Below are 16,389 nucleotides of genomic sequence, written 5' to 3'. Positions count from 1 at the left end.
ATTGAACACAAATCACATAAAAATAGAAACTACTTGACCAATTTATAAATAAAATCATTTTTTATGGATTTGAATTTTTCCAATGTCTGCCCCCCCCCCCCTCTTAAGAATCTCTTTTCAGAATCTAAGTTTGAGTTATTTGGAATTATCTTCCATTTTTTTTTTTTTTTTTTTTTTTTTTTTTTTCCAAACTCTTTTCCAAGATTGCATCACAATATTGTCTCTTGTAGTTTAGCCATAAAATTTGATTTTCTATTTAAAAAAATAAAACTACTTTATCAATTTGTGATTTTTGGTGTATGATATTTTGTTTTTGTCACGGGTTCATACATCATTACAGATTTAAAAAATGTTTTTTTTAATATACGAGGAATTCTGGACAAACATCAATTCCTATAAATGAAAAAACAGATGCATATTTTAACGAGTGACTTTATTTTTTTATTTTTACCATTTTAAAAAAAATTTTTTTAAAGAGAATTTGTACTTACTCATGATTAGAATCCTTTCAAATAAAATGTTCTAGGAGCAATGAAAGTGATGTGTTAGCAGCTAAAATAAAAAAAACTGCTGACTAAAGGCAAGTTTTACAATCATACTCCAAACGACAGTTCTCGCGGCCTGTGATAGGGATGGCCATGCATTGAACATAAAACAAATGACAAAATAATTTAACAAATATTGTATTCTTAAAATCTGATAATTTCAACAAAGTTTGCTTATTTGGCAGCGAAATCTTCTGATAATAGGATGCACAATTTGTGCGAGTTTTATTCAACAACACCATCTCAACATTCGGGTGCCCAGTTTGTTACTCCCCCCTCCCCTGCCTATAAAATTTTGATAGAATTTTTCCTAAACAAATGTCTGTTCACAACCGGCTATTTTAAAAATATATTTTTTTTTTTCTCACACTGCAGTAAATTTTGTTCTATTAAAGAAAAAAAAAAAAAAATCATAAAATCAAATTTTTAGTTTTGTGGCTGCTTTCTTTTTTTCCCCACCAAAATGTGGGTAAAAATATAGAGAAACCGATTTTCATGGCTCTGCCATAAAAATTAAGAATAATAATAATAATGATAAAAAAAAAATCCGTTCATCTTGAGGTACGAAAAACCTTGAAGGTTGTCCAGAATTCTTTCAGTATGAAAAAACTGAAAAATCTTTGCAGTACGTACCTGTGATGGAATGAAAATGTCATTCCAAAAATCATGTTAATTAATGATATAGTTTTATTTTTAGATAAGAATCTCAGATTTTGAGTGAGCAAAAAGTGATTATCTTGCATCGCGATCTAGAACAAGCAAAGTGAAATAACTCAACAATAATTCAAACTCGTGTGATCAGTTTTGTTATGCCTATGATTTCCCATTAATCGCTTAAACAATGATTTTCTTTGAAATAAAAAAAAAATACTTGATTAATTTACATGATTTTTGGAATATGATAATTTCGTTTAGTTATGGGTATATACATCAAAGATTTTTCTGTATTTTTGTTTCTTAATAGGATTCTGGACAACCACCAAACCTTTTAACAGAGAATGTTAAAATGGTTAAAAAAAAAAAATTTACGAAAAAAGCTTGGTTTTAAAATCCAGATGTAGTTTGTTGATCTGCACTTTCTTTTTTTTTTTTTTTTTAAACTCCCTCAGCATTATGAAAATTTTAACTTTTCAGCAGAAAGACTCTGAAAATCTAATTTCCAAAGAATCTGAAAAGATGATGGATCCAAGGTGAGAACTTCTCAAAATCCGAGGGTCCAGAACCTGCAAGGGCGGAAGACTTTGTCCAAATTATTTCACATTTCATGACGTTGCTTTCCTCATCCGTGCAGTAATTCCTGCAAATTTACCTGGGGGGGAAAAAAAAAAAAAAGTATTGGTTAAAAATCAAAATTATTTACGAAGCCAAAAGAGTAGCTGGTATTGCTCAGGTGTAAGAAATATGACATCTCTAATATAATGAAATACTTTAGTATCATGTGTATTAGTGCCTATGACAACTAAATGATTGGAGAGCGGGAGAACCGTGGAAAGATGAGTGATGTCTTTTGGTAATGCGAGAAAAATAATAGAAAACAAAAAACAATGCAACAAGCGATATAAAGAGACTATTCAAACTTGTTTACGTCCTCATACAATCTAAGTGTTTGAAACCAGCTGCATTACACAGATATGGTAGGCGGCAACACTGCCTCCTCTGCGTACAAACCTACTAAATCGCCATTCATACAAGATTGATGGATGGCAAGATGGTAGATTTGTACACTTTAAGGAAAAGAGAAGACAATAATGGTGTAAACACGTGCTGCAGAACATGTTTTACTCGTGCATACGAATGGCAAACGTTGCAGTGGCAGATGCTTGAACATGGAGGGGTGACACAGAACTACAATTATCTCTGACTAGAGTTCAACCTGCTAAGAGATATCTTTACTTAAAAAATAAGTAATGAATGGGATTGGCCTTTGTGAGAAATGCAATATCCAGGGTTATCTAGAAATAAGCCTACATGAATGGAGACCGTCTAAATGCTATTCCAGGTGTATGTCTTGAGTGGTCAATGTCTGGGTGGCCGAATAGTGGCCACTAATAAAAATCCAAAATCAGTCAGGGGTGGCAGGATTACAGAAGGAATTCTGTATGGAAAAACAAAGATAGAAAAAAATCTTTGTGGTACAGTACGTACATGATAGAATGAAAATGTCATGTTCCAAAAATGCAATTGATCAAGTAGTTTTATTTTTAAATAAGAAAAATCAAATTTTGAGTAAGCAAAAAGGGGCTATCTTGCATCACTATCTGGAACAAACGAGGGAAGATAACTCAATAATTCAAACTTGTGTGATCAGATTTGTAATGTCCAGGAAACAGAGCCAGACTTCCGGAGGAGGAGGAGGAGGAGTGGAGTTTGAGGCTGGCTGTAGATTTTGCTTTCCGGTTGATGTGAATTCTTTTATAAGTGCATTTTGACACAATTTTTTATCAGTTGAATGTAGACGTTTGAAATGGAAAAATAACAAGTACAATGATGAACATGAACTCTTAAATATTAAAAAAGAAGGGGGGGCAGAAGTCAAATAAGGTTACCGTTTTAATGGAAAGGACAAACAGGAATGTATGAATTTTTTTTTTAGAAGCGTCAAACTTGAAATTGACAACTATTTTCTATAATTTCAGATTTGGCAACTATTGGTTATTTTGAGTTCAGCTTATTTCAGCAATTCATCACAAAAAGACAGACACCCAAACAGCAAATGATACAATCAATTTACTGAGAGAAACATTTAATGAACAAATAATTTCACACAATTAACCTGTTAACTGGCCACATTGTTCATGCAATTTAACCCATTAAATTATTTTCTTTGGGGGATATGTCTATACTGATAAACCAGCCACAATAGACCACTTGGAAGACAACATCTGACATGTTATTGCCTAAATAGAGCCTAATTTAATGTCTAAAGTTTCTGAAAAATTGGACTTCTAGATTATGCCATATACATATAAACCGTGTGAGGGTCATGCACTAAATTTTATTTAAATTATAAATGCCAAAAATTAATCCTTGAAATAAACCACCTATTTGTTTAATAAAAATAATTTTCTGTGATTTATTTTAATTTAAAGTTTGCCGCCTCAAAGAAAAAAAAACAAACAAACGCTATTTATATTTATTTGGGATATATTTTTAATATATGCTAGCAGGGAGACTCAACGTTGTCCGGGAGTGAATGAGGGTGAACAAGTGTTCTACTCTCCCATACTTTTATTGTCATCGAAATCCGTGAAATCGCTTTTTAAAAATCAAATCAATTGATTGCCTTCTCTAGTTAGGAACCCCATCTTTCTGCTGTGTACCGAGAGGAAGTTTTGCATGCCTCCCTGCAATGACTTAGTCCACAATACATTGTAGTCTACATTGCACTGTAAAAGAATCTACTGTTGATTTTATAAAATTATCTCTAAATAATGGCTTCACTTAAAATGCAAAAGTCAAGTATCATGGTTCAGTTGTGCTCTCAACAGAAACATTCATTTCGAACTCACCCCTGTCTTATCAAGGAAACAACTGTTCAAGTTATAAAATTATTTTCATATAATCACTTGAATTAAAGTTAAATGTACAAAAATAAAGTATCATGGTTCAAGCGTGCTCTAATAAGGAACATGTATTTCAAATGTGCCCATGTCTTATAAAAGAACTTACAGTTGATTTTATATGGTATGATAAAACTTCTCAAATGCACTTGTGATGTTAGGTTGTAGAAAAGTATTAACTTTGGCCAAATCTTCAATCAGATTTTTTCGATTATCAACATATTCTGATATAAGACCTACATACAAACACTCCCAGACACATTAAGTGAAATTAAAAAAACAAAAAAAAACAAAAAACGTTTTAGCTGTTTCTGAGTTCATAGGCAACAAACACACAAAGTTCCTATTATATAATAGTAGATACATTATATATATATATATAAACTCAGAAACAGCTGGGTCTTTTTTTTTTTTAAATTTTGCATGAAGGATCTTGTGTGCCTGGGAGTGTTCTTATGTAGGTTTTATATTAGAATATGTTGATAATCAAAACCAAATAAATAACATCTACATGAATGCGATACATATAGCAGTCGCGCGAGATAACCTAGGCTTCTAACCTTGGGGTTCCTGTTGCTAGATTCAGCCACTCTGATGAGTTGTAGGCGATGAAACACATATCAGTAGACAATTATATTTTAAACAATATACATGCCACTCTCCATTTGGGGGTACCAATTTGGTAAAAGGGAAAATTATTTCCAACCTGCTTTAGGTAAAAACGCACTTTTGTTTAAATAATTGAATTCATTCAAAAGTATTGCAAACAAAAACAAATAAATAACATCTATAGATAGACAGATAGATAGATAGATAGATAGATATTTTCAAGCAGCTTGTATATGCCCGCTTTCTGTCTATAACCCAATGCATTAATTTTTATTTTTTTTACATGGATGTCCAGGGTCCACACAAAATTATCATAAAACTATAATACAAAATTAATATCACCATTAGATTTGGAGCAAGATTTTCCTTGAATAAAATAAATAAATAAGTAAGTAACAGTTTTGTTTTATCTTAGTATAGGATTTTGTTTTCAATTATAACCCTGGACTGAGAAGACAGAGACACCACGAATATTAGTCAATGAAATGTTCAAACATCAATATTATTGAATTTTTTTTTTTTTTTCTTTTTTAAAAAAATGTTTTAATTTTTTAGATTTGAAGTCCATAAAATTAAAACTTTAAAATTAAATCCAATCCGTTTCTATTGCTGGTAAAATGGTTGGATCATTCAACTGCATCAGAAAGTACTTGGCTCTTGATGGATTCATCTATTTATCAAAGACTCAGGTACATTCTAAAATGGAGTACTGCTGCCACACCTGGGAAAGTGCCACTCCAAGTGCTTTTTCTTGATTGAGTTCGCAATCTAGTGAATGATGATCTCTTCTCACAAAAAAGACATTGCTAGTCTTTCTCTACTCTATTGCTATTTCCATGGAAAGAATTCGACTGAGCTCCAATCTCTAATTCCTGTGTAAGACATTCACAGCACAATTTGTCCTTTTATCACAATTGCAAAGAACTTTTCTTCTTGTGCCTAACTTGACCACGTGACAGTTTCTCTAAGCTAAAACATTCATATTCAAGTCTAATGTCAACAAATACTTGCTATAAATTATTCTGATAAGTAATCAAATTCCATTCATCAATTCATAAATAAATTCTTTGACTAATCATCCGAATCACGAGTCAGATGATATGAGATTACAATTCTAGAACACAGAAGTATTCTTTTTCTGAGTGCTCCAGAAAGTCAGTGTTCCATTTTAGAAATTCTAGAAAGTTCCATCCACAACAGCTATAAATACATGCTAATAGCGTCATAACTTCAGTTATTAAATCAGCTTTGAGAAAGAACACTATTTTGGGGTGACTTTTCAGCTATTTATGATTTTGGCCTATTTTTCCTGGGATAAAACCCAGTCGTAAGGAATCATTTTCTGAGCAAAATAATATATTATTATTTCTCAAATCTGGTTATTATTTACACAGCATAAAAGCTAGATTAACCTAAAACCGGATTTATCTCCCTTTACACCCTTTGTAAATTTTTGTTCTCACTGTTTAAATCTTCAACAAATTCTTTTATTTTTCCCTTAACCTCTTCCTTTTAGTTTTTTCGTCAATATATGTTGCGTGTGTGTGGAGGGGGGGGGAAGGTTCAAATGATGACCAATTCTTTTTTTTCAATGAAAAATATATTTCTGTCAGTACAAAAATTCAAAAAAAAATTAATGGAAAAATGAAAAACAATATTCTCTAATAATTGGACAATTTTTTATAAAACTTTTAGAAAATTAAAATCAAGAAAAAAAAATAACATTCATTTAAAGTTTTATGAATAAATATTTATTTTTTAAATAACAAACAATTGACAGAAAACAAATATTCTTTTTATATTTTATAAAAAAATATTTAAATTTTTTAAATAATAAACAAATGTTTTCTTCATGACTTTTTTTGTATTAGGGTTAAGACATTCAGTGTTTTCTGTAAACCGTCCAGACGACTCCACCTACAATGTCGAACCTTATACTTGCACAAGCACTAATGTTGAGATGACTAATTGGAATAGGAAGAATCAGAACTTTCTAGGGTATCAGAAAATTTTTTGCCTATTTTCCGAGGCTAAAAACGATTCAATTGTTTCAATTCTGTCTTTAATTAAAACTTGTTTTAAATCACTTTTTACTAACGATAAATACTTATAGATCTTCAACTAAAACTAAAATCTACAGATCACCGCATCACATAAGTGTACTTTTACGTTTCTGAAAATATATGCCCAAATTACATGGGTATTTGCGGTATCCCTGCCCCCTACAACTCTATAGCTACACATTTGGAGATGTTTTTTAGAGATTTACAAAGAATCGAAAGCAGAAATTTAAACCCGAATCGGTAATCATATCGGAATCGGGAAAAATATTGGAATCGTTGCATCAGATACCTAAAAATTTATGATGAAAAGAGAAAAGAGAAAAGAGGAGAAAAAAGAAAAAAAAAGAAAACAAAAGAAGAGAAAAAGAAAAGGAAAGGAAAAAATCTTGTACAAACCTGAAAATGCTATGATCTTTTTGTTTGAGTGTCACACAAAGGTCGGATATTTTTTTATGGCATCTTGGCCTTCGTACCAGGCCAACATTTCTTCACTGAATGCATCAGCCAGAGACTCTCCGGCCTCGAAAGTGAAACTGTTGTCTCGAGACTTTAAACGATTGGTCTCGCTTGGGAATGATGCACGACTGGAAAAAAAAAAAAAAAAAATCATTAAAAAGAAACATCAAGAAGAACAAGGTCAAATGAATAGGAGAGGTCAATGGAGGAGGGAAAGGTATGCATGAACATGCGACCTGGAAATGCAGACATGAAAAACTCAATCCTTTTGTTAGTGATGACAGGGGAGGGGATAAGAAGAACGGGGCTTCTTATGAGGAATGTCCAAACGCACAATGCAGTCAGAATGTGAATTGCAAAAAGAGTTACAGCTGCACTCACGCGCACACACAAAAATGGGGAGAGAAAAAGGTTTAATACTTATTTGAAATTCTTGTGGGTAGAGTCTCTGCAAATTCTTCATAAACGGCTGGAGAAAATAAAAAGAAAAAAAAGACCACAAAAAAAAAAAAAAAAACTGAAAAAATTAATGATGCAAAATTTTAAAAATGAAAAACCATTTTTGATTTTGAAAAAAAAAATATGCATTTCTGCAAATTTTCACAAAAGAAAAAACTAAAAAACTAAAAAGAATCTGAAAATAATTAATGGTAACAAATTAAAAAAAAAAAGAGAAACCACCTTTGATTTTAAAAATATATATTTCTGCAAATTTCCACGAGAAAAAAAAAAATGGATCCCTCCTCACCGATAAAAAAAAAAATCTGGAAAAAATTAATGGTTATAAATTTAAAAAAAGAATAACCATTTTTTTTTTTTTAAATATATATATAATATATATTTCTGCAAATGAAACAAGATCAATTTTTGGTTTGATGAAAGCATTTTTATGGAATGAACTAGCCTCGAACTTGTCACATACAGGTTGTCAGTCCGTGTCATTACCCACCCCTGCTTCCTGCTAGTTATTCAATAAAATTCAAAAGTTACCATTTGTTAAAAGTTGAAGATATCAACTAATTCGGTCGCATTGGACACCAAATAATTTCTTTTTAAAATCTACAAGATATTATATTGCTTACTGCATAATTACTCCGAAGAAAGGAAAAATTCATCTTTATTAAGTAAATTCACTCCGAGAGTTGTTAGAACTATTAAAAGTTCTTGCAAAATTTGCTAAAATTCTATTTGTTCAATGATGTATATAAATGAGTCACTTATTGCCAAAAGTGCAATGTGTGAACTGCTTTATAAAAAAGTTCTGTCCATTTCTTAAATAAAAAAATAAGTGTAACCCGGATATAAGAGGAACCGAATATAAGGAAAACGGTTATAAGAGAGGTTTTCTCTGGTCCAAAAATTAGAGCCTGTGTTAATGTACAGTGTAACCTGGATATAAGAGAGTTGTAGCCCCCCCCCCGGGGGGGGGGAGAGGAGGGATAAGAAGTCTCTTATATCCGGGTTACACTTTATATATATATATATATATATATATATATATATATATATATATATATATATATTAGTTCTATCTGACTCAATATACGATTTTTATTCAATATGTAAATATCTTACCAAAAACACAAATTATGCTAATTTGTAACAAAATTCGATGTAGGTAAGTTAAAAAAAAATGGAATTTTCCATGTAAGGTTAGAATAACAAAAAGTAATTTCCCATTAGAGTTTAAGTTAACGTATACAGGAAGTTGCATTATGGCAGAAAGTCTATGTGACAAAACTCCCCAAAGAAACAGATCCTACCTCTTGAAGTGTTCAAACCTCTCTTTCAAAGTTCTTTCACCACTCCTATAGAGGATGGCCAGAAAAGTGCAATCATCTCAATGAATTTGGTAAATCTGTATTTATGCAGAATAAAGGCCATGCTATATCGTTGGAATTTTCCAGGCAGTTTGCATAAAACACCAGAAAATACCAAACTAAAATTTTGTGATTTTTGTCTTTTTTAATCTTTGTGTAAAAATGCTGATCAATATTTTAAATGAAAAAAAATATATTTCTGTTATTAAGATAATTCAATGAAAAATGACTTGTAAAAAATAAATAAATAATTAAATAAATAAAGCAATTTTTTTTTGTTATCATAAAGAAACTACAATGAATTCCTATTGAACAATTTTATGAAACTTAAAAATTAAAATAAAAAAAAATCATTATAAGGTAATTTTAAATATAAATAATTTTTTTTTTAAATAAATAACTGATATCAAATAAATTTTTTTGATTCATTTTTATGATTTGTTTTTGTTTGAATTGAGATATTTATTTTGTTTTTATATTAAACCAATGATTCAAATAAATGTTTTCTTAAATGATGTTGGCTGCTTCGATTTCATTGTTTCAGCACCTTTTGACGTTTTACGTAAACTATCAATAAAATTCTGATGATAGCACAGTGCTCATCTGCATTATTATCGATAAATTTACATGGAAATAAATAAAAATAAACCCAGCACAACTAACGGAGTTGTTCTTTTGAATTGGTTCCATTATTACAGAATATTAACATCTCTATAACTACAAAGAGACATGATCATTAGGGCTATGACAACAGCATATTCTTTTCATTGTTTTTACTCTCGAGTATATATCTGACACAGTTAGACACAATCAACCAAGAACTACATCACTCTACATAAAAACATATAAGATATCAATGGATATATACCTGAGAATCAAAACAAGGGAAAGAATATGCTGTTGTCATAGCCTTAATGATCATCCATTGAGGTGATTGAGGTGTGTCAACAAGACAATGATGGACACAAAAGAATTGCATATACAACATTACAACCTCAATAAACATATTCACTTGGTGTTCGTAGCCGGTGTTGCCTAAATGTAAAAGAAAAAAAATAATGGCAGAGTTGTTTATGAAGAGAAATTAATGTAAGCGACTTTAATTTTGTAATTATTTTGTGAAATTTAAATTTAAAAAGAAAATTGTTTTAGTATATGATGTTTATTGATTAAGAGTAACAAACAAATAAGTGTGCAAATTTTTTTTTTTTTTTTTTACACAGTAAGGCCCGGAAGCCACTTAGGGATAAGGGTTATTGCAAGTACATTACGTTAGTGTGGAGATTTGATGAAGTGTTTACTTAAGGGGGCGGTTCATTAGGAATTTGTTAATGTTGGACTTGAACACATCCAAGTTGTAGTCAGGTGGGAAGCAGGCAGACAGAACAGAGTTCCACAGGCGTTCAGTTCTAAGAAAGAAGCTTTGTTCATGGAATCCACGTTTTGATTTAAGCAAATTACATGGAGATGAAAAATAAACACACACTTTGAATGAGTTGAATGAGATTTTTACATATATATATATAATAAAATGTAAGATGGTCAACATCATGAACTTTGTCATTCATTCATTATATATATATAAAAAATGAATGACAAAAGTCTATATTCCAAAGTTCATGATGTTGACCATCTTACAATTTATTCCTTTAATTCAGTTGACATTTACAATTCTTGACAGTATCTGTTTCGTAGCACAAAATCGATCACTTAATTATTATATCAATCAGTGAATCTATTTTGCCCTTAACTCATCAGAAGAAATAGCAACATGGCGTAATGAAAACATAAGATATTTGCAGCTTCTCTTCCAATTCTCAGATTTTAATCATGTCAAAACGCATTGTTTCCTTTTGATGGATTGATTGTTGCTATTTCTTCTGATGAGTTAATTGCAAAATAGATTCACTGATTGATATAATAATTAAGTGATTGATTTTGTGCTACGAAACAGATACTGTCAAGAATTGTGTCAACTGAATTAAAGGAATAAATTGTAAGATGGTCAACATCATGAACTTTGAAATACAGACTTTTGTCATTCATTCATTGTATTGCTCTGTAATGACACTGACCTTATTAAATAAGGATTGGTATATATTATAAGGAAATAAAGTATATTTCCACAGATATATATATATATTTCAATTTACAGTTTTAATTTTCTTTCTCTTCTAATAATCTCTACTCTCTATTGCATACTGAGCTTTTTTATTCGGTTGGGATTAAATTATCTATATATAAATATAGCCATTTATATTAGATTGAAGTTTACCTTTGCGTATATCAGGTAAACACTACATCCTTTTTATATATATATATATATATATATATATATATATATATAAAATGGAATGTGTCCGTTAAGGATAGAGCAATTTCTATAAGAAATCTTGAGAGCTCAATGTGTAGCAGAGCAAAAAGAAAAGTTGAAAGAAAAATAACCAAACATCTAGCCAAATCTTAAACATATTTCAATCCACAAAGGCCTTTTCAAATGAGCAAGCTGTCTGAGCTGTCACTCAACTGAAACATTTTTCTTTTAACATATATATATATATATACTAGCAGCTCAGCTCGGCATTGCTCAGGCCCTATGTGCTGTTCAGAACTTTATTTGTATATGCATATATATTATATATATATATATATATATATATATATATATATATATATATAGATATCATGTATATATATATTAAAAAGTTTGACTCCTGTCCACATAACCTACACCTAAAATTTCAAGTGCTTTGACCCAAAATTGGTGGAGTTTGGTAGAATCTGCAAAGATCAACTCTTTCAATTTTGACCTCTTGGCAGCTAAATTTTCGCCCCAAAACTGATTAAAAAGCTTGCTGCATGTCTGAATACCCTTTATGTCAAATTTCAAATGTTTAGACCTAAAATTGGCTGAATAGTTTGCTTGGCAGCCAAATTTTCGGTCAAAAACTGATTAAAAGGCTTGCCCTATGCCTGAATACACTTTATCTAAAATTTAAAAATGTTTAAATCAAAAATTGGCTGAGTAATTTGGCAGAGACGGCAGAGGTCAAATTTTTTTAACTTGACCCCAATTTTGAGCCCATAACATTTGTTTTGTGCTCAAATCAAATTAAAAAGTTTTATACATGTCCAAGTAACCTACATCTAAAATTTCAAGTGTTTAGATCAAAAATTGGCAGAGGAGTTTGATAGAGCCTTCAAAGGTCAAATTGTTGAACTTTGATCCCTTGACAGCCAAATTTCTGGTCGAAAACCAATTAAAAAGATTTTCCCAAATCTCAATACCCTTTATGTCAAATTTTGAGTCTGTAAATTGAAAGAGTAGTTTGGGAGGGAAATGTACACACACAGACAATTTCACTTTTATATATATTTGAAAAACTTAGTATAATTGCACACAGTTACTTTCCTTTAATCTGTTTCAGTGAGTAAGCGAAAATGTCTCTGCATTAATGAAGCATCCCCCCCCCCCCGCAAAAAAAAAAAACATATTGGTATAGAAAGCAGAAAAAAAAAAAAATAAGCGTCTCATTATGGAAATAAATTAAAGGCAAAAGAGAGTGGTTCTCTGTATTGTTATTTGTATTCTCAATTTCTCCAAATAATTCTAATAAACTTGTCCAACAGTTCTTTTTTTTAATACTCATTGATGTTTGTGTGACAAGACGGACGGTTAATCCCCCTAGTTTCTATCATGAATCGCTTGGAGTCTTAGTCTTCAGGGCAAAATTAATATTTTCAGCTTTCAAAGACAGAGAAAGAAAGAAAAAGAAACAGGAAAAGAGAGAAAAAAAAAAAAAAAGATAAAGTGAGTGTGAGAGAGAGGAAAAATAAAAGAGAAATAAAATCCAGTCTAATAGTGATGAAAAAAAAAAAAAAAAAATTAGGAAAAAAATTTACAAATACACATACTCTTTATTATAGAACTAGCAGGGCTAACCGGCATTGCTCAGGACCATAAAAAAAAAACTAAATAAAAGTTAAATAGTATGTGTAAGAACTTTACATTAAAACTTCTATCTTTCCCTCTCTCTCTAGTGATCTTTTTTCCTTTCCTCCATTTTCTCGCTCTTCTTTCCAACCTTCTCTTTCATCTCTGCCTAACCCATTCCTCTCTCTTGTTTCAATGTGTTGAATAATAATAATGTAATTCATTTACTGCAGCTATCTCTTTTAAATGTAATACGGTAATCTTACATTTATTGCTCGTGGACAACACAAAGTACAACAAAATACAATGACATTCTTGATGCTGGACAATTCCATTCACACTTTAACAATAATACGAATAGAAATTATGTTGATAAAAAAAATAGTCCAAATAGACTGTAATATGGTAATTTACATTTATTCCTCCTGGACAACACTAAGCAAAACAAAAGTTTCTATTACTCTCTCCCTTGCAGCACATACCAAAACAAAAACTTATCCAACTGATCCTCAAACAAATATTTTTTTTCTAAATTTAGGGCAATTCCAATAAAGATAATACCAACTGTGTGTGTGTGTGTGTGTGTGTGTGTGTGTGTGTGTGTGTGTGTGTGTGTGGAGAGGGTTGTTTTGTATTTTTTAATAACTTTTAGCCAGACATACTAGCACACATACATACAAACATTTGCCCTTTGTATAATAGTCGGAGGATATGCATCTGTATTTGACATAAAATAGTTTTGATAAAATTTCGATTCACATATTATGAAAATATTCATCTTTTTCAATGCAAGAATCGCAATCCATATTGAATGTATTAATTTTTCAATAATTCATTTTTTTTTCTGTCATCTACAGTAGGAGTTAATTATATTTATACATCGATATAAGGTTAAACTAAGCAAAAAAATGGAAAATTCAATTAGAAGTTCAAGAGTTAGAGCTACGTGTTAGAATGATGTCCCAGAGAGAAAGCCTGAAATGGGAGGTGGTGAAGAAGAAATATCCTATTTTTTAGCCTGTGAACTGACCGACTGTTTGGGCATTTTTTCTTTTATAAAACTATTTTTAATATGGAATGCATTGCTTTTACAAGAATTCTTTTTTTTTCTGTGAATTAATCCACCTTGCAGGTTAATTATACTTGCACATTGATGATAATATCTAAATATGGTTGTTTAAAAATAGGTATCTTCCACGAAAGGTTAAATTAAGCATTGGAATGAAAAAATTAAATTTGAGTAACAGTTACATGTCAAGATATGACGCCAAAAACAGGACATCTGAAGAGACATTATGAAATGATGAAAAAGAAAGACTCCCCCCCCCTCCTGGGTAGCAGAAGCTCGTATAATGTGTAAAAGAATAAACCATTAAAGATCATGAATGTCAGTGAGCAAAAATTTTATTGGCATTTTATTTTATTACAACTATAGAGAGAGAATTTTCAGTATCATAATTATGACGATCTTTTTTACAACTAGATGTCACTATCCAATAAGCCAACTATTTATATGTCAGAGAGACAAACATCTATTTCTGTAAATTTGTGAAAATTAAAGAAATCCTCCATGCTACCAACGTACCCCCTCCCCAGTTATGTCCAAATCACATTGACATATCAGTTCTTGTCAGATCACCAAAGTTAAACACTGAGCCTGGTCAATATTTAGATGGCATATATATATATATATATATATATATATATATATATATATATATATAAATAAATAAATAGATAACAGCCTTACTTGAAATAATAACGGGCAATAGACTAGTGTTCTATCATGGCAATGATTCAGGTCATTCATTTTGCTAATGCTATAAAGCACTGGGGATAAGCAGTGAAACTTTAAGACAAAAAAAATCGGTATTTTCCAGGCAGGTTATATAAATCTTTGGAAGGTGCTGAAAGGCTTAACCAATGAAACCACAGCAGCTGACAATCGTCAAAGGTACCATTTGCTTTTTTTTTTTTTTAATTTTTATTTATTTATTTTATTTTTTACAGTATCTTTTGTTCATTAAATTGTTAAGTGAAACTACAAAATAGTTGGCTCCCCATATTAAAACCGACTTTCTAAATAATTATTTCAGCACGGTCTGTCAACTACACATACTCTTTTTCATTGAATGGCTGTTTTGGATTATGATTATATGATTTTTCCTTAATTTTTTACTGTTTGCTAGCGTTTTAAACATCGGCCATCGTTTTCAGTTAGAAAAAGAAAAAAAAAAATGAAGCTTCTGTTTTGCACCTTTTTGGCAGGTTATGTAACCTGTACAGAACATAAGTACTAAAACTTTACTTATTCATTTACTCAACCAAAAAGTTTTGTAGTTTAAATATGAAAGTAAAAGTAAATTGTTTGGAATCACAGGGATGTAAGTAGTCAATTATAGAATATATAATTTTTTAAAATAGCTGAAACCGAAACTAGTGGTTGTGGCCTCCCGTGTGTAGAGAATAGCGAAAAAAAAAAAAAAAAAAATAAATAAATAAAATAAAATAAAAAAAATAAAATAAATAAATAAATAAAATAAAAAAAAAAATAAATAAATAAGAAATAAATAAATAATAAAATAAACAATAAATAAATTTAAAAAAATGGTTTTCTTAAACAAATCCAAACTAAGAAAGTTCAAATTAAGGCAAAAAAACAAAACAAAACAAAAACAAACAAACAAACAAACAAAAAAACAACACCTAGTACACATGTGAGAGATAGCGGTAGAAAGTCGTTCTTTGATTAAAACAAAAGTCATCTAATTGTCCTACCCCCTTCATGAATCGTTTGAAGTCTCAATCTTCTCAGCAAAATTAAAATGTTCAGCAAGATCTGTTATAAGAGGGAAAAGAAAAGCAAGGAGAGAGAGAGAGAGAGAGAGAGAGAGAGAGAGAGAGAGAGAGAGAGAGAGAGAGAGAGAGAGAGAGGGAATGAAAGATAAAGTGAGAGATAGATAGAAAGAATTAAAATCCAGCAAAATAACAAAAATAAAAATAACGTGATAAAACATTAACAATTTGCCAAAATTCAGCTTTTTTTTCTCATCTAACAAAAACGGATTTTGACAAAAAAAAAAAAAAAAAAAAAAAAAAAAAAACGGAGAACTTATATCGATGGGCAGCTCTAGCAATTAAAATAGAATTTTTATTAAAGAGTGGAAATCTCACACCCCTGTATTCAGAATTTTATTTACTCAAAATGCAACTGGGTCTTACCTTCTCATTCATTGAAAAGTCATCTGTCAATCAGAGGTTGGAGAGGGAAAGGGTTACAAAGTTAATATGACAAAAAAAAAAAAAAAAAAAAGGGTCAGTTATTGTTCAGAATTCCATTTTTATTAAAAACCAAAAATAAAGAAAACAATCTGTAATGTGCACAACTCAGTATGAGACGAA

The 16,389-nt window shown here is 30.4% G+C and overlaps 1 protein-coding gene across 22 annotated transcripts in view; it reads right to left on the bottom strand.

Moving 5' to 3' along the window:
• Positions 1-414: 414 nt before the first annotated feature.
• Positions 415-16,389, bottom strand: part of LOC145249568 (uncharacterized) — a 585,438-nt gene continuing 569,463 nt past the window's right edge. For all 22 annotated transcript variants that reach the window (XM_080111254.1, XM_080111253.1, XM_080111255.1 and 19 more), the window contains 2 exons: positions 7,174-7,361; positions 415-1,854 (listed from right to left, as the gene is read on the bottom strand). In XM_080111254.1, coding sequence (XP_079967380.1) covers positions 7,205-7,361 — 157 coding nt within the window. In that variant the 3' untranslated portion in view covers positions 415-1,854; positions 7,174-7,204. The remainder of the gene's footprint in view (positions 1,855-7,173; positions 7,362-16,389) is intronic.

Source organism: Euprymna scolopes, chromosome 28 (genome assembly GCF_053919585.1).
Source record: "Euprymna scolopes isolate OS-2025 chromosome 28, ASM5391958v1, whole genome shotgun sequence".
Classification (NCBI taxonomy): domain Eukaryota; kingdom Metazoa; phylum Mollusca; class Cephalopoda; order Sepiida; family Sepiolidae; genus Euprymna; species Euprymna scolopes.
Note: the sequence above shows the minus strand (reverse complement) of the source record. Positions and strands in the feature narration are given on the sequence as shown.